General features: G+C 54.2%; 1 protein-coding gene and 1 non-coding gene across 3 annotated transcripts in view; one reads left to right on the forward strand and one right to left on the reverse strand.

Annotated features, from left to right (window-relative positions):
- Positions 1–3,894: 3,894 nt before the first annotated feature.
- Positions 3,895–19,461, reverse strand: part of TRMT61A (tRNA methyltransferase 61A) — a 40,185-nt gene continuing 24,618 nt past the window's right edge. For both annotated transcript variants that reach the window (XM_038744054.1, XM_038744046.1), the window contains exons 3-4: positions 16,664–16,930; positions 3,895–4,819 (exon numbers count right to left, since the gene is read on the reverse strand). In XM_038744054.1, the coding sequence (XP_038599982.1) occupies positions 4,512–4,819; positions 16,664–16,930 (575 nt within the window). In that variant the 3' untranslated portion in view covers positions 3,895–4,511. The remainder of the gene's footprint in view (positions 4,820–16,663; positions 16,931–19,461) is intronic.
- On the forward strand, positions 17,965–18,102 carry LOC119935354. Its single transcript, XR_005453243.1, has one exon. It is a non-coding gene; the product is annotated as a small nucleolar RNA SNORA7 (small nucleolar RNA).

Below are 19,461 nucleotides of genomic sequence, written 5' to 3' on the forward strand. Positions count from 1 at the left end.
TAAATACGATTGATGATAATAATTACGGTGTTTGTTAAGTGCCTACTAAGGGCCGGGCACCGCACTAAGCGCCGGGGTGGATACAAGCAAATTGCATTGGACGCAGTCCCTGTCCCACGTGGGGCTCACAGCCTCCATCCCCATTTTACAGATGAGGGAACTGAGGCCCAGGGAAGCGAAATGACTTGCCCAGGGTCACACGGCAGACAAGTGGCAGAGCTGGGATTAGAACCCATGACCTTCTGATTCCCAGGCTCGGGCTCTATCCACAGTGCCGTGCTGCTTCTGATGCTGTTGACAGAGGTGGGCAAATAAGGCTGAGGAGAGACGGAGGTGTTTAGTTTTCATCTCCTTGGGTTTGAGGAGCCGGGGAAGGAAAACGGCGGCAAAGAAGTCTGCAGCGACGTTACAGCAGTCCCGATGGTGCAGTAAACACCAACCACCATCACCAATGCCCACAGAAAATGGGAATTTCTCCAGGGTACTGTTCCCTGGACGGCTGCCAACGCATCCGACATGGCCAGACCAAGTCACCAAGGTTTCTTTCTAATAATAATAATAATAATAATAATGGCATTTGGTAAGTGCCTACTATGTGCCAAGCACTGTTCTAAGCGCTGGGGTAGACGCAAGGTAATCAGGTTGTCCCACGTGGGGCTCACAGTCTTCATCCCCATTTTACAGATGAGGTAGCTGAGGCACAGAGAAGTGAAGTGACTTGCCCAGAGTCACAGAGCTGACGAGTGTCTTTTAGACTGTGAGCCCACTGTTGGGTAGGGACTGTCTCTGTATGTTGCCAACTTGTACTTCCCAAGCGCTTAGTGCAGTGCTCTGCACACAGTAAGCGCTCAATAAATACGACTGATTGAGTGGTGGAGTAGGGATTTGAACCCAAGACCTCTAACTTCCAAACCCGTGCTCTTTCCACTGAGCCACGCTGCTTCTACGGGGTGGCGGATATGGTATTTGTTAAGCACTTACTATACGCCAGGCACTGCGCTCAGCTCTGGGGTAGACACAAACTAATCAAGTTGGACAGAGTCCACGGCCCAGTAATAATAATGGTATCTGTTAAGCACTTACTATGTGCCAGGCACTGTACTAAGCGCTCAAATGGATACAAGCAAAGCGAGTTGGACTCAGTCTCTGTCCCATGTGAGGCTCACAGTCTCGATCTCCATTTTACAGATGAGGGAACTGAGGCCGAGAGGAGTTAAGTGGCTCTCCCAAGGTCACAGGGCACACAAGCGGCAGAGCCTGGATTAGAATCCAGGTCCTTCTGCACGCCTGGACAAAAGCAGGGTGGGGTCCAACTTGTACTTCCCAAGCGCTCAGTACAGTGCTCTGCACACAGTAAGCGCTCAATAAATACGATTGATGATGATGATGGGGTCAGAGGCTATCTGGGGCAAAAGAAGAAACGCACTCTATCTAATCACCATGTAGCCCCTCATGGCTCAGATCAAGGCAGGCTTTTCCAGGATATCCACACTGTGTCATGGGAATCAAGTTCAGGAATCAATCAATCAATCAATCAGTCGTATTTATTGAGCGCTTACTATGTGCAGAGCACTGTACTAAGCTCTTGAGAAGTACAAATTGGCATCACATAGAGACAGTCCCTACCCAACAGTGGGCTCACAGTCTAAAAGGGGGAGACAGAGAACAGAACCAAACATACCAACAAAATAAAATAAGTAGGATAGAAATGTACAAGTAAAATAAATAAATAAATAAATAAATAAATAAATAAATAGAGTAATAAATATGTACAGGAAGATATACGATCATGGTGAGATGCCACAGAGCGGCTGCTTGGGTACCCTGCTGTCAATCAATCGATCGGTGACTGCGAGCACTTACCGTGTGCAGAGCACTGTACCGTCACCTACTCTCCTGAGAATAATAATAATAATAATAATGGCATTTATTAAGCGCTTACTATGTGCAAAGCACTGTTCTAAGCGCTGGGGACGTTACAAGGTGATCAGGTTGTCCCACAGGGGGCTCACAGTCTTCACCCCCATTTTACAGATGAGGGAACTGAGGCCCAGAGAAGTGAAGTGACTTGCCCAAAGTCACACAGCTGACAAGTGGCGGAGCCGGGATTTGAACCCATGATCTCTGACTCCAAAGCCCGGGCTCTTTCCACGGAGCCACGCTGCTTCTCTATAAAGCGGAAGCGGAGTGGCCTAGTGGAAAGAGCCCGAGCCTGAGGGAAGCGGTCGGGAGACTTGCGTTCTCATCCCCAGCTCTTCCACTTCCCTGCTGTATGACCTTGGGCAAGTCGTTTCACTTCCCGGTGCCTCCGTTTCCTCGACAGTAAACTGGGAATTCCATCCCTGTTCTCCCGCCGACGTAGACTGGGAGCCTGAGGAGGGCCAGGGACTGTGTCTGAGGTGATTATCTTGCATCTGCCCCGGCGTTTAGCACGCACTAAGCGCTTAACAAATACAGCAATTCTGATTCCATATCCTACTCGCAAAGCTGTGCCCAGCTGAGCTCAGTGGGGGCTCTGTACCAGACACTTAACTTCTCTGTGCCCCAGTTCCCTCATCTGTAAAATGGGGATGAAGACTGTGAGCCCCCCGTGGGACAACCTGATCGCCTTGAAACCTCCCCAGTGCTTAGAACAGTGCTTTGCACATAGTAAGCGCTTAATAAATGCCATCATTATTATTATGATTATTATTACCGTACATACGCCACTGTGCCCCAGTTCCCTCATCTGTAAAATGGGGATGAAGACTGTGAGCCCCCGTGGGACAACCTGATCGCCTTGTAACCTCCCCGGCGCTTAGAACAGTGCTTTGCACATAGTAAGCGCTTAATAAATGCCATCATTATTATTATGATTATTATTACTGTACGTACGCCACTGTGCCGGGCAGCAAGGGAACAAGCCGTGCCCGCTGCCCTCCTAGAGCTTCCCGTCTGCCACAGGAGCCCGCACACAGAAATCGGGGACTGGATCGATCGATAGGTCTGAGGGGCCCGGGGGGGCTGCTTTCGTGGGGGGCTAACATTGAAATTTGGGGAGCTGGGCCTCCCATTCTCCCCAGTGTTCGGGCTCAGGCTCGGGTCAACTCTCCTTCTGGTTTTTTTGTTTTGTTTTGTTTTTTAATGGCTTACTATGTGTCCAGCACTGTAGTAAGAGCTGGGGTGGACACACGACAATCGGTCCCTGTCCCCCATGTCGGAGAGGGCGCCGGCCCCACCACGAGGTGTTCCATCCTGGATGATGAGGATGGCATTTATTAAGCGCTTACTACGTGCAAAGCACTGTTCTAAGCGCTGGGGAGATGACAATATGATCAGGTTGTCCCACGGGGGGCTCACAGTCTTAATCCCCATTTTACAGATGAGGGAACTGAGGCACAGAGAAGTGAAGTGACTTGCCCAGAGTCACCCAGCTGACAATTGGCAGAGCCGGGATTTGAACCCGTGACCTCTGACTCCAAAGCCCATGCTCTTTCCACTGAGCCACACTGCTTCTCTGGACCCAAATGACCTCAATCTTCCACCCCAGGGGGAACCCCAGGGAAGTATTCATTCATTCATTTAATCATATTTATTGAGCACTTACTGTGTGCAGAGCACTGTACTAAGCGCTTGGGAAGTACAAGTTGGTAACATAGAGAGACGGTCCCTACCCAACAGTGGGCTCACAGTCTAGAAGACTCATGGCCTAGTGGCTAGAGGCCGAAGGACCTGGGCTCTAATCCCGGTCCTTCTACTTGCTGCGTGACCTTGGGTAAGTCACTTCGCTTCTCTGCGCCTCAGTTCCTTCATCTGTAAATACGGGGATTAAAACTGTGAGCCCCTGTGGGACAGGGACTGTGTCCAACCTGATTACCTTGTATCTGCCCCCGTATTTAGAACAGCGCCCGGCACATAGAAAGCACTTATCAAACACCATTTAAAAATAAAAAAACCCCAGATCGCCGAGGGCCTCATAACCCCGGACGCACAGGCAGCACACCAGTTTTCTCATTCAACAGTCGCGAATTTAATCTGGCCTCCTAAAATGTCCCAGAGTACAAAACCACCTGTCGGGGTGGGGACGGCGCCTAGGAACACCTTGACGCTCACGCTCAGCGTCCAGGGGGTCTCTCCGGGAGGGCTCCGTCAGGAATCACGCCCGCCCCTAAGAGGGGGAGCCCAAGTGACCCGGGCTCTCCGATTAAACGGTTCGAAGAGAGGAAACAACGGAAAGATGTGGCCGATCCTTGGGCTTTATTTCCTCCTCCTCCTCCCTAACCGCCCCCCAAGCCGGCAGCAGATCGCGGACGTCGGAGATCTCCTCTCCGCAGCCGGGCGGCCCGCGTGCCCTCAACGTCCCAGCGTCAGGGTCGCGCGGGTGTGTTATTTAAACAGAATTTCTCCCGGCTCCGCTTGACTATATATGGTGCTGTGTGCCGAGGAGGGATCGTTGGAAGAGTTCCGCTCCTTCTCCTCCTCCTCACCGTCCTCCTCCTCCCTCCGCCGGGACCGCCCCGTGGCTTTTAAGCTCAGTTCTTGGTGGCGAACGTGAGGTAGCCAGTGTGGCCCACCATCTCCCTGAGCGGCACCCCGCTTTTGAACTGGGCCACCCCCGGGGGCGGGGGCCCGGAGTCCGCGGCCGCGTCCGAGGGGGCGTCTGCGGCGTCGGCCGCGGCCCCCTTGCCCAGGTCGGGGACGGGCAGGTTGACGGTCCGGACGTTGTACGCCTGCAGCAGGATCTCGAGCGTGTGCACCTCGGTGAAGCCGTGCTCCGCCAGCGCACGGCAGGTCCTCTGCACTTGCTCGATGCACGGAGAGAAGGAGCAGAGACGGCCCCCTGGGGCGACAGACACGGGGAGGGGGCACGGTGGAGGCGGGGTGGGGGGGACGGGGGACACAGCAAGAAAACACCAGTCACAATTCGATCTCACGCGACGCCTTCCGATGCCTCGACCCCAGCCCCCTCTGAGTGGATGCTAAGAAAAGATGTCCAAGAAATAAACTTGTTCTGCCCCAGACTCGGCCTCCAAACGGCCCCTTCCCACCAGATGCAAACACACACAGACACACACACACACACTCTCACATACACACACGCACGCACAGAGCGAGAGAGCTGGGATTGCTTTGCAGTGTACAAAAGTGACCATCTTTCCCAGCTGGGAAATCCTTTCCCAAGCTTCACTTAGGCCCCGGACGTGGGGAAGCCGGGGTCATAAGACCGGCCGATTGGGGAGGCTCCTGCCTCCGATACCACTGGGAAGGTAGAATTCCCCTGGGAAGGCTATGCCGGGATGCAGGAGGCACCCTCCGACCCTCCCACCCCATCCTCAAGCAATGTTTGGCGGCAGTCTGCTCCGCTGCTGGGAGGCTCCAGGTTCCCCCCTCCTCCACCGTGCCCAAAGACAAAGACCCAGTGCCCGGTATGGCCTAAGGTTGAGATATTTTCCTCCCGTCCTCCCCACCCCCTTGCCTCCTTCCCTCCTCCTCCCCGTCCCTTCCTTTACTGGGATGGAACGTGAGCCGAGAATCAAGGCTGGCCGAGCCAGAGAAGGAGGCGTCTGCTCTTGCTGGCTTCCCTCGGGAGGCAGCCCTGATGCCTAAAGACCCCTGTAATAATAATAATACTGATGATTTATTATTTGTTAAGCGCTTACTATGTGCCAAGCACCGTTCTAAGCACTGGGGGGGATACAGGGTGATCGGGTTGTCCCACGGGGGGCTCACAGTTTAAAACCTCCATTTTCCAGATGAGGGAACTGAGGCCCAGAGAAGTGAAGTGACTTGCCCAAAGTCACACAGCTGGCAAGCGGCGGAGCCGGGATTAGAACCCTTGACCTCTGAGTCCCAAGCCCGGGCTCTTTTCACTGAGCCACGCTGCTTCTAGGCCTAGCCCTTCTGACGGAGGTAGGGAGGGCTTTAATCAATCAATCAATCAATCGTATTTATTGAGCGCTTACTATGTGCAGAGCACTGTACTAAGCGCTTGGGAAGTACAAATTGGCATCACATAGAGACAGTCCCTACCCAACAGTGGGCTCACAGTCTAAAAGGGGGGTACAGAGAACAGAACCAAACATACCAACAAAATAAAATGAGTAGGATAGAAATATACAAGTAAAATAAATAAATAAATAAATAAATAGAGTAATAAATATGTACAACCATATATACATATATACAGGTGCTGTGGGGAAGGGAAGGAGGTAAGACGGGGGGATGGAGAGGGGGACGAGGGGGAGAGGAAAGAAGGGGCTCAGTCTGGGAAGGCCTCCTGGAGGAGGCTTTAGACTGTGAGCCCGCTGTTGGGTAGGGACCGTCTCTATATGTTGCCAACTTGTACTTCCCAAGCGCTTAGTACAGCGCTCTGCACACAGTAAGCGCTCAGTAAATACGATTGATTGATTGAGGGACGGTGCTGGACGCGGTGAACCCTGCGACTCTCAAATGGATGGAGAAGAGCATTCTCCCCGGGGCGGGCTGCCGACGGAAAGGGTCGGCTCCCCTTTCCTTGTCTCCGACACCCACCCACACCCACCTTCCTTCCTCCCTTCCCCATCCCGGCAGGTGCAAACCCTCGACTTCCACTATGGCTATGCCACCCCGCCAAGGCCGGCCGGTCCCGGGGCGGATTTACTCTACAGGGCCGCCGGCTCCCTCCACGGAGGCCCGGAATTAGACAGGGACGTCTCCGGCATCATGTGAGTGCGGAGTGGGGAAGGGCGAAGTGATGTAACATGCCCGCAGTGTACGCAGGACCAGGTGGCGGGGGGCAGAGGGGACGACGGAGGGGGAGGGAGCCAACGTGCGATTACAGCATCACGGCTCGGCGGCCGCGAGCTCGGCGCATTCCTCCCCTCCCCTGCCGGAGCCGGAACCAAACCATTCATTCAATCGGATTTATTGAGCGCTTACTGTGTGCAGAGCACTGGACTAAGCGCTTGGGAAGTACAAGTTGGAGGGAAGGCGGAGGGAGTAGAAGGAGCTCCTGGCTGCTGCTAAAAAGATCCCTGGGGTAGATTATCCAGCTGCTCATAGTCCAGGCAGAATGGCCTGCCCCAAACCAGGCGCGGCGGGGCACCTTCTCGGGGACGGAGAAGGGAGGAGGGTCTGCCCCATGTAGGGGGGTGGCGGCATCGGGATAATGACGGTATTCGTTAAGCAATTTACTACATGCCAAATGCCGTACTAAACAATGAGGCAGATAAAGCACGATCGGTTTGAACCCAGTCCTTTATCCCACAGGGATAAGCATCATACAGCATCATCTAAGCATCATCTCTCCCCCTTTTAGACTGTGAGCCCACTGTTGGGTAGGGACTGTCTCTATATGTTGCCAACTTGTACTTCCCAAGCGCTTAGTACAGTGCTCTGCACACAGTAAGCGCTCAATAAATACGATTGATGATGATGATGATGATGATGATACAGGCCCACCCGACCCAAGGAAACGGGCGTGACATCATAAAGGTCAGCTAGATGCTGCCCCAGGCAGCCACTGGCTTATAATAACAATAATAAAAACTAAATTGAGGTAATTGTTAAGTACTTAGTATGCAAGCATTGTACTAAACGCTGGGTAGATTCAAGATAATCAGGACAGATTCGGTCTCTGTCCCACACGGGGCTGGCTCACAGTCCTAAGTGGGAGCAAGAACAGGCACGAAATCCCCATTTGACAGTCGGGAAAACTGAGACACAGAGAAGTTACATGACTTGCCCAAGGTCACCAGGAGAGGATTAGAACCCAGGACCTCTGGCTCTCAGGCCTGTGCTCTTTCCACCAGGCCACACTGCTTCGATGACAACGGGTGAGACCAAGCACCTCTGAAAGGGGCAGAGACGGTCCCATCCCCCTCCCGCGAGAAAGGGTGGCTTTGCCCTCAGCCGTTTCATCATCATCATCATCATCATCAATCGTATTTATTGAGCGCTTACTGTGTGCAGAGCACTGTACTAAGCGCTTGGGAAGTACAAGTTGGCAACATATAGAGACAGTCCCTACCCAATAGTGTTTCAGCCACGAGGTAGGGGAGGGAGAGGTCAAATGATTTTCAATGCCCTCCCTAGACCCTTCTAATCATTCAACTTGGGAATTAGATAAGAAAGCTGTCTAGGGCCTGCGTTTCTCAATAAATCAAATAATCTCTTGGTTTTGAAATGCTGGGTAATCTGCCCTGCCTGGTTAACTCATTATTTGACTGCTATCTAATTGTTCTCACACACCGGACTGAGGAAGCCAAGGCTGTCCGGGGACCCGCCAGGCCTGGGACAGAGAGAAAAAAAATCTGTCCTGCTCTTGTCCCTTGGGGATACCACTCATCCCACCCACCGCCACCCCCCCGAGTCCTGGATCTCCCACCTGGACGGGAAAGATTACTAAAGGGCAGGAAGGCCGAAGAGCCGGGACCCGATTTTTCCATTCAATCGGTGAGCATGGCCTCTGTGTTCCTGGCAAAAGGACACGGGCTTGGAAGCACTGACCGCAAGTGGCAGATCCCAGCTTGTCTTACGGGAGCTCCCGGAGCCGCTAGCAGGATGCGGGATCTAGGGCCGGTGGGGACGCCCCGTGGGAGTCGCTCGACAGGACCCCCGGATAACAGAGATGTGGGATCGGGACCTGGAGGGGTCGGCGGGGGATTCGGAACTGGCCTAAAGGTCATCTTATTTGGGGAAGCAGCGTGGTTCAGTGGAAAGAGCCCGGGCTTTGGAGTCGGAGGTCAGGGGTTCAAATCCCGGCTCCGCCAATTGTCAGCTGGGTGACTTTGGGCAAGTCACTTCGCTTCTCTGGGCCTCAGTTCCCTCAGCTGTAAAATGGGGATGAAGACTGTGAGCCCCCCGTGGGACAACCTGATCACCTTGTAACCCCCCCGGTGCTTAGAACAGCACATAGTAAGCGCTTAATAAATGCCATCATTATTCTTATTATATCACAATAGACTCGTTGACTCGGGCGAGGTCAGAGACAAAACCCGCATGTCACCAGGAGGCCGCTCCGGGGGAAGGTTTAATAATAAAGTAGGCAAGGAACCGTCTTGCTGCGGTCAGGTGTTTGCCATGAAACCCCAATCGGTCACCCCCAAGCTCGGGCCGGGACCTAACCGGCCGCTGATGGAACAGGCGGTTCTTCCCCCTGCCTCGTCTCCCAGCCCCCTGACCCTGCCGTGGGGGTGGGTGACGGGTGACCCCGGGAGAGGCCGGGGTTACAAGTCCCAGCCTGAAAGGTGGAATGGAATGGGGAGGGTTCCCGGGGCCACCACTAATAATAATAATAATGATGGAATTTGTTAAGCGCTTACTATGTGCAAAGCACTGTTCTAAGTGCTGGGGGGGATACAAGGTGATCAGGTTGTCCCACGTGGGGCTCACAGTCATCATCCCCATTTTCCAGATGAGGTCACTGAGGCTCAGAGAAACTAAGTGACTTGCCCAAGGTCACACAGCAGACATGTGGCGGACCAGGATTTGAACCCACGACCTCTGACTCCAAAGCCCGCGCTCTTTCCGCTGAGCCATGCTGCTTCTTCAAGCTTCTTCACCACTATGCTGCCACTAGTCCCAGCTCATCTCCGCGGGCTGGGGGGGTCTCCATGGGCGTCCAGATCATCCCGGGGTGCTGGACGGGCCCATGTGCCCCCCGTCACTCTAGCCTGCCCCCACTCCTGCCCAACCCAACCCCCTCCTCTGGCGGGCCCAAGTTACTCTGAGCTCGTGGTGGGCGGAGAAGGCGTCTGTCTAGTGTTATTTTGTCCTCTCCTGAGCGCTTAGTACAGTGCTCTGCACACAGGAAGCGCTCACTAAATACAGCTGAATGGACGAACTCCAACCCTGAAGCTGTAGGGCCTTCCCGGGAGGACGTGGGGAGGGGTTAGCTCCCAAGGGGGAACCGAAAGGACCTCGTTTGATCATCTCTCTGAGGCTTTGGGTGGGGATGGGGAGGGCTCCCCCTCCCCCCACCCCCACCACCCAATATCAAAACATGCCAGCTCCAGGGCCAACCCATTTTTGGCTTTCTTCCTTGGAAACCCACACAGAGCGCCTGCCAGTGAGTTTCCTCAGCAAGAGTCAGATAGCGCTGGTTTGATACTGTAATTGTGTGTGATTAAGCCCGCTCACGTTGAGGAGCTGTGTGAGTGGGGCGGCTGGGGGGGGTGGGAGGGGGGAGGCGGGTGCGGGGAGCTCCCGCTAGCAGAGAGGGAGTCTAGGGAGGGTCGAAAGGAAAGGATTTGGACCTCGGACCCGGCCGCCCCCTCTGCCCCCCACCTCCTCCCCGCCCAGAAGCCGAATCCAAGCGGTGCTGGAAGGCCCGTGGCTCTGGGGACGGGAGAGAGGGGAGCAGAGGCAGACCAGAAAATTAAGCGAGATCTCCTGGACCCCTGGAGAGTGGCCATGGAGCCTGGGAGTCAGAAGGACCTGGGTTCTAATCCTACCTTCGCCACTTGTCTGGTGTGTGACCTTCGGCAGGTCACAACACTTCTCTGGGCCTCATTTGCAAAATGGGGATTGAGACCGTGAGCCCTGTGTGGGACAGCGACTGTGTCCGATCTCATTAGCTGGTACCTACCTCAGTGCTCAGAACAGCGCCCGGCACATAGTAGGCGCTTAAAAAAAAACATTAAAAAAAAGTGGGGGGTGGGGGAGACTTGGTTAGACAGGGGTCTTCATGTCAAATTATGCAGAAATCATCCAGAAGCTACCCGAAGTAGGGGGCTCCTGTTTTACAGAGAAATTGGCAATAAAGGGGTTGGTTCCCTGACTCCTCTTCCTTTCCCTTGCCCAGGCCCCTAATGACCCAAAGCAGAAAATGGGAGCCTTATGACGTCGGGCACCTCTCCCGATGGAAGCCCGGCCCCCAGAGATCTTGCAGTTGGCATGGCCGGGCACCCCTGGGCTTGGGGACTGAGCTCCCGGGAACCCACCGGTCCCAGAGCCAGAGGTGCCCGCACACATTCCCGGGGGAAGCTGGGGTCTCTCCTGTGCAGGCTGGGGTTGGTGGGTTTTCTGCCTGAGCGTCCCCCACCCCACCACCCCTCATCTCTTTGACACCCACCTCAGCCCCACGGCACGTCTGGACACAATCGAATGGTTGTGGCCACTCTCCGGGGGTCCAGGAGATCGCGCTTAATTTTCCGGTCTGCCTCTCCTCCCCTCTCTCCCGTCCCCAAAGCACGGGCCTTCCAGCACCACTTCGATTCGGCTTCTGGGTGGGGAGGAGGTGGGGGGCAGAGGGGGCATGGTTGGGAATGGAGGCCTTCCCAGACTGAGCCCCCTCCTTCCTTTCCCCCTCCTCCCCCTCTCCATCCCACCCGCCTTACCTCCTTCCCCTCCCCACAGCACCTGCATATATGTATATATGTTTGTATGTAGTTATTACTCTATTTATTTATTTTATTTTGTTAATGTTTTGTTTTGTTCTCTGTCTCCCCCTTCTAGACTGTGAGCCCACTGTTGGGTAGGGACCGTCTCTAGATGTTGCCAACTTGTACTTCCCAAGCGCTTAGTCCAGTGCTGTGCACACAGTAAGCGCTCAATAAATACGACTGAATGAATGAATGAATTTACTATTTCCGCTATCTGTAATTCCTTTCAATGCCTGTCTTTCCTTGGGGTCTGAAAACTCACTGGGGGCAGGGATTCCGTTGTTCTGTACTTCCTCCATCACTTAGTTCAGTGCTCTACACACGGTAAGTGCTCAATAGACTCCACTCATTGAATGACAGGCTCCCCTTTCTTCCTCCCTCTCCTTCTCCTCCTTCTCTCCCCCGCCTCCACTCCGCTGCCGCCTCCAGCTCTGTAAAAAAGGGAAAATTATGCGTCCAAGTCCTGGGGCATTGAGGGCTTTGGCCTGGGATTATGGAGCAGCCTGGCCCCTCTTCTCTCTCCCTCCATCCCTGGAAGGGCAGGTGACAACCGGCCGGGCCTGGGGGGCGGTGGGACGGGGGTGTGTGTGTGTCCCCACCGGTGCCTAGCACAGCCCAGCCCGGGGGTGGAGTGAGCCGGGCCCCGGGTGACCAGCCGCAATGCAGACACCCCCCTGCCCCTCCAGTTAGGGGAGCAGCTCCAGGGGGCTCCCACAGAGGGTAACCCCTCCCTCAGTTTACCCAGCAAACTACCCTGCAGACACCCACAGGCCCAGGACCCGGGGCTGTCCTCCTTCGAATTTGATCTCCCTCCTACTTAGACTCTAAGCCCCACACGGGACTTGATCATCTTGTATCTACCCTAGTGCTTAGTAACAATAACCATAATTAATACCAATAATCATAATTAATAACCGTGGTATTTGTTAAGCGCTTACTATGTGCCGGGCACTGTATCAGCAGACGGGGTTGGACACATCCTTGTCCCACAAGGGGCTCATAATCTTAATCCCCATTTTATAGGTGAGGTAATTGAGGCACAGAAGTAAAGTGACTTGCCCAAGGTCACACAGCAGACATGTGGCAGAGCTGGGATTAGAACCCAGGTCCTGCTTCCCATGCCTGTGCTCTATCCACTAAACCATGCTGCTTCTCTCCTACTATTAATACTAATGACAATAATTGTGGTATTTAAGTGCTTATTATGTGCCAGCCACTGTACTAACTGCTGGAACAGACACAAGATCATCAGGCCCCACATGGGGCTCACGGTCTAACTATGAGGGTGGACAGGTATTTAAATCCCCATTTTGCAGATGAAGGAACAGAGAAGCTAAGTGACTTGCCCAAGGTCACACAGCAGACATGTGGCAGACCTGGGATTAGAACCCAGGGCCTGCTTCCCTTGCCTGTGCTCTATCCACTAAACCATGCTGCTTCTCTCCTACTATTAATATCAATCAATCAATCGTATTTATTGAGCGCTTACTGTGTGCAAAGCACTGTACTAAGCGCTTGGGAAGTACAAGTTAATACTAATAACAATAATTGTGGTATTTAAGTGCTTACTATGTGCCAGCCACTGTACTAACTGCTGGAACAGACACAAGATCATCAGGCCCCACATGGGGCTCATGGTCTAACTACGAGGGTGGACAGGTATTTAAATCCCCATTTTGCAGATGAGGGAACTGAGGCACAGAGAAGCTAAGTGACTTGCCCAAGGTCACACCGCAGATGAGTGGTGGTTCCGGGATTACAAGCCAGCTCCTCTAACTGGCCCGTGCTCTTTCCACTAGGCCAGCTCTTTCCACCAGGCCATGCCGCTTCTCAATGCTTGGCACACAGTAAGCGCATAACAAATACCACAGTTATCATTATGAGTCCCACGGTGCCGCTGAGCATCCCCTGGGCACGGTGGGGCACCATCAGCAGTGTCTGGTTAACTTGTGCCTATCCCAGTGTCGTTCGTTGGGCACAAAGGTTTAAGCCCTTGACCGGTGCCACAATTAGTATTATTCCACCTATTTCCATTGGAAAAGACATGCTCCCAAGCCCATCCCACGGCTACTCGAGTTCTTCTCTCCCCCCCCATCCTCAACACCCAGGAATGCCCGTCAGGACCGGCCCTGGGGCTCGGGGAAAACGGAAAAGGCGGCCCTACTTCCTCTACTACTCAGGCCTTCTGCAACCCAGCGATGTCCGCTTCAGACCCTCCCGTATCCAAGTGGGAAAATCAAAACCCAGAGAGAGGCCAATTTCCGCTCCAAAGCCTGGAAGTTGATCCCGGCCACTTTCTGTTGGTTTGGCTCTGGATGGGTCTGGGGTGGCATTGCTGCCCGCCTCTCCCCGGCCCTGCCCGCTAGGGTTGCCGCGCCTCGGGATTTGAAAAGAATATTCAGACCTGGGCCCGGCATCCAGGAAGGGAAAGCAGAGGGAGAAGAGGCTGGCTGAAAAGCAACGTGGCTTAGTGGGTAGAGCACGGGCTGGGAGTCAGAAGGACCTGAGTGATAACCCCGGTCCCTTCGCTTGTCTGCTGGGTGACCTTGGGCAAGTCACGCCACTTTTCTGGGCCTCGGTTACCTCATCTGTAAAAACGGGGATTAAGACTGAGAGTCCCCTGCGGGACACGGACTGCGTCCAACCTGATTAGCTTGTACCTACCCCAATGTTCAGTACAGTGCCTGACAGAGTAAATGCTTAACAAATACCCCCTCCATGCACACACACACACAAAAAAAAGGGCAAATGACATATGGATAATTTAGCACAACTCGCCTGCATCGTCTAAGGAGCGGCGATCTCCGATCGCTCCTATGAAGGGCTTGAGGAAAAGCTCGGGCCCGAATGCCGTCCCTGTCAGTCAGTCAATCAGTGGTACTGACTGAGCGCTTACTATGTGCACAGCACTGTTTGAGGCGCGTGGGAGAATAGAGCACAAGAGAATCAACAGACACATTCCCTGCTCATAATGAGCTCATAATCTAGCCTCCCACCCTTTAGCTGCAAATGACATAACAGGCAAGAGTGATGTCAGAAGCGGGGCTCCTGCCGCACGGTGCCCGGTGGCCCAATTACCCTGCCCGGCTCGGGGCCGGGGCGGGGAAGAAGAACCAAGCCGCCGCCGCCGCTCTTATGTTGCCAACTTGTACTTCCCAAGCGCTTAGTACAGTGCTCTGCACACAGTAAGCGCTCAACAAATACGATTAATTGATTGATTGATTCTGCAGAGGGCCCCGGCGATAACCGGCAGACGGGTGGGAAAGTCCCGACCGAGACCGTCCGGGCACACTGAGGAGAATCGGCTCCGAGAGTCAAGGTCAGGCCGAAGGAGCGGCCGTGAGGGCGGCGGGGCGGGAGAGAAGAGATCAGAGGCCCAAATCAGCAGATACGGCAAGGAGAAAGGGAACAAGCCGAGGAGCGGCAGGGAGAGCCGCAGTGCAGCAGCTCCCGGCAGCACAGGAGGAGGAGGAGGAGGAGGAGGAGAAAAGGGGGCGGGGGGAGCAGGCAGAGGAGGACAGCTGGCCCACCCAAAGCCAAATCCCCGGAGAGGGCCGGAAATCTGAACCGGACCGTCTTGGAGCCACGAGCCAGGGCAGGGGGAGGGAGTCCGTTGCTGCCTCTTGAGAGGCAGGAACTTTTGAAGCCCCCGGAGCCAGCCGACAGAACATCCCCACTGGCCCGGCCGCTCTTCCGGTGGGGGGGCTGCACCAACAGACCACGATGGGCAACTAATCCCGGCTCCGGCACGTGTTTGCCGTGTGACCTTGGGCAAGGTCTTTTCACTTTTCTGGGCCTCAGTTACTTCACCTGTCAGATGGGGATTAAGAGTGTGCGCTCCAACCAGATTAGCTTGTATCTACCCCAGTGCTTAGAGCACAGTAAGCGCTCTGGCACAAAGGAAGCACTGAATAATTGTCATCATCAGCTGCGTTATCAAGGGGAAGGAAACGAATGCCTTTCCAACCAAACCTGCCAGTCCCACCGCCTCCGGGGCAAGGCCAGAAGCTGCGGAGGGGCGAGGGGCTCTCCTGTGGCCAAAAGGGAATCCAACTCCCTGCCTCGGGTCCGCTGACCGGACCAAAACCAAATAAAAAGCCACGACTAAACTGAAATGAGGTGACATTCTGTTCCAGCTGGGGAGGGGAAGCGTATGTGGCGGGTGTGGGGTTCACTTGCCAACAGGCCCCTTAGGAGCAAACGCCGGCCGCCCCGGAGGCCCAAGGTCTTTCCGTCTGGACAACTCCACCCAAGGTGGAAAGGACACTGGAAACTGCAAGATGAAAAGCTACACACCCAGAACCAAATCCAAAATAATAGGCCAGGCCCCCACAGGCCTTAGAACCGAAGCAAAGTTCAGCCTTGTCTAAGCTTAAGAAAAACAAGCAAACAACAAAAAACCTGGGTTTCACACCCAATGTCCAAACCCTGGGGTAAACGCCTTTCCCTCGGCCCTGGCGGTTAAAAAGAAACCAGAGACTCACTAGCAACGGGTGGGCCGGAGGAAGCTTGGCTGGAGGCGGGAGGATGGATGAGATGACCCTACCCGGGCCCCTCCAGGCCTGAGAGTCTCCGATTCAAACGTTCCAATAAAAGATTAGAATGAAACTCCTCTGTCCTCCGTTAACTGTCAGCTCTTTGAGGGCGGAGATCGAGCTTACCAACTGCATTGTACCCAGAGCTTGGCGCAGTGCTCTGCGGACAATAAATACCACTGACACCGTACCGTTGACTGCTGGAGGCACGAGGGGAGTGGGCCTGCAATCTCAGCCGCACCTGGCTGCCCCCGCCCTCACGACGAGTTTCTCTGGTGGGAGAGACAGGCAGCCTCCCGGCCGGGGAGAAAAAGAGCCGAGCCCTCAGCTCCCCCGGCCCAGCCTGACGAATTGAAGGTACAAAACCTTCTGTTACACTGAACCTACACACTCCCACCTCGCAAAATGTCAAAGACAACTTGCTTTTGTCAGGAGTTGTTACATCTCCATCTCTCTCTCTCTCACACACACACCCTTCCACACCAGAGCATCACTCTCGCATTAGCAGAGCTGAGAGAGTGCTCATATGATTTACTTGATCCCAGTGAAAGCATCAAACCCAACAGTAGACCCAGAACTGCTGGGGCGCTGAGGGGTTTCTGCCTTTCCCCTTTTAAAATCTCTTCTTGCCTCCCCGGGAGAGCCGGTGAGGTCCTGTATCCACCAACCCGAAACCCCGGGGGGCGGGAGGAGAAATCGAATCCCCGAACCTCAGCCCCAAGACCGGCCGGGCCCGTGCCCAAGCGGCCGGGCCCCGCGCGCCCACGCGCCCCGGCAGTCCCCCACCTTCCGCTCGCAAGGCTGCGTTGGCGTGGCCGACGGCCTCCCACGGCGAGGGGATGTCCAGGAAGACGGCGTCCGCGGCGTGGGTGACGCCGAAGCCGTTCTTGCACACGTCCTGGTTCCGGACCGTCACCAAGTGGTCCACTTTGTGGGCGCGGAACTCCTCCATCGCCTTCTCGGCCCTTTGCTGGTGGAACTCGACCGTGTACAGGTGCCCCGTGGGCGCGATCGTCCGCAGAAGGGCGTGCGACAGGGAGCCGCTTCCTGTTCCTGGGGACAGTCACAGTGGAAATCGGCGTCAATGGCACGGTGGGGCAAGGAGGGGGGATGGACGGAGGGGGGAATTGAGACAGAGTAGGCGTGGAGGGTCGGCGGACGTTCTCCTCCTCCCCGCTCCCATGCCCACGGCCTTTCCTTGCCCAATTTTCACCCCACAGTGGGGTCGGCGGCCTTTCTTGCCCAATTTTCTCCCCACAATGCGGTCGGTGCCATTTTGTTAGGAAGAATGAAAAGAATGGGTAAATTCAGGATGACTCATTCGTGCTGGGTCACCGGAGGGGGAGTCGACGATGGCGAGGGGAGAGTTAGGAGTGCAGGATGGTCCGTGCTGGGTGACTGGAGGGAGAGTCGACGATGGAGAGGGGAGAGTTAGGAGTACAGGATGGTCCGTGCTGGGTGACTGGAGGGAGAGTTAGGGGTGTTGGAGGGTCTGTGCTGGGGCACTGGAGGGAGAGTTGCAGCTGGAGAACGGAGAGTTACGGGTGTTCAGATGGACACTTGGATCCCCCCAAGAACGATGGTTCCAAACAGGGCCTCGACCGTCAATTGTGAGTGTCGCAAAGATCTGGCTAATCTTTGATTTTCCTGTGGGGTATTGGGTGAAGTGGGGGAGGTATATGAGTACTTTGGGACTCTCTGAATTCTCTCCAGGGTGACCCCTGTGAGGATCAGCTCAGTGGGAAGAATGTGAAAAGGAAAAGGAGAGGTGGGAAGGCTGTCGGCGCCTACCCTGCCTTGCAGCGGCAGGGGAAAGAGTGGGTACTCCCCTGGCCGGGGTCTCTTAGCTCCTGACCACCCGCTTCCCTTTTGCCTGTCTGTGCTTTCTTCCCACTCTGGCCTAGCCAGTGCTCCTCTTCACAATAACTGTGGTATTCGTTAAGCGCTTACTATGTGCCAGGCACTGTACTAAGCGCTGGGGTAGATGCAAGCTGATCGGGTTGGGCACAGTCCGTCGTCTTTCATTCCTGACCCTTCTCACCTCCGAGCCGTTGTGTGTGCCTTTCCCCTGGTGTAGAATTCCCTCACCCCTCTCAGGGTCGCACCTGGAGAGTTTCCAGTCCTCCACCAGTCCCGACTACAGAAGGGAGAGTCAAGCAGAGGCCTACCCATTCCAGTCCTCGCTTGGCTAGTAGCTAGGGAGTGGAGGACAATCTGCTACAAGTCAAAACTGACCTGTGCCGTGCAGTGGCGGCACGGCAGAGAGTCGAAGGCGGAGATGCCAGTTCACTGTGTGGAAGGAGGCAGTGATAAACCTCTTCCGGATTTTTACCAAGAAAACTCTATGGATCCACTACCAGAACGATTGCAGATGAAGGTTGGGCATTCTGGGAGAGATCATCATCATCATCAATTGTATTTACTGAGTGCTTACTAAGCGCTTGGGAAGTACAAATTGGCAAGATATAGAGACAGTCCCTACCCAACAGTGGGCTCACAGTCTAAAAGGGGGAGACAGAGAACAAAACCAAACATACTAACAAAATAAAATAAATAGAATAGATATGTACAAGTAAAATAAATAAATAAATAAATAAATAGAGTAATAAATATGTACAAACATATATACATATATACAGGTGCTGTGGGGAAGGGAAGGAGGTAAGATGGGGGGATGGAGAGGGGGACGAGGGGGAGAGGAAGGAAGGGAGAGGAAGATGTTGCTATGGGTCGGACACAACGTGACGGCGTAAGACAAGAACAACAAAAATTCCCTCCCTCAAACTCTGCCAAACTTCATCTGTCCCCTCCCTCAGGGCCACCTAAAAACACCTCTTCCAGGAGGCCTTCCCTGGTAGACCCTCTCCACTCCCACACCACTACCCCTGTTCAGACCACTCGCCCCAGTACAAATCAAATGTTAGCTAGCCCCCCTTCACTAATAATAATTAATAATAATTATGGTCCTAGTTAAGCACTTACTATATGCTAAGCACTGAGGCAGACACAGGTTAATCAGGTTAGACATAATCCCTGTCCCACATGGGGCTCACACTCTTAATTCTCATTTTTTAGAGATGAGGTAACTGAGGCACAGAGAAGTTAGTCAATTGATCCACTTGTGTCCACTTGTCTTTGCCCACTAGCATGTCGGCCCGTTGAGATCAAGGACCACCTCTTATTCTTCCGTCTGGCTCCCACAACCCAGGGCGACACCTTGCACACTAACTCTGAGTAATAATAATAATAATAATAATGGTATTTGTTAAGCACTTACTATGTGCAAAACACTGTTCTAAGAGCTGGGGAGGTTACAAGTTGATCAGGTTATCCCACAGGGGGCTCACAGTCTTAATCCCCATTTTACAGATGAGGGAACTGAGGTACAGAGAAGTGAAGTGACTTGCTTAAAGTCACACAGCTGACAATTGGCGGAGCCGGAATTTGAACCCATGACCTCTGACTCCAAAGCCCGGGCTCTTTCCACTGGGCCACACTGCTTCCCAATACTAAGTATACTAAGTTCAGCCATGACTCGCGTGTCCACTCCGTGTTTTCCTTCCAGTGTGGTTCGGAAACTGGGG

Source organism: Tachyglossus aculeatus, chromosome 1 (genome assembly GCF_015852505.1).
Source record: "Tachyglossus aculeatus isolate mTacAcu1 chromosome 1, mTacAcu1.pri, whole genome shotgun sequence".
NCBI lineage: Eukaryota > Metazoa > Chordata > Mammalia > Monotremata > Tachyglossidae > Tachyglossus > Tachyglossus aculeatus.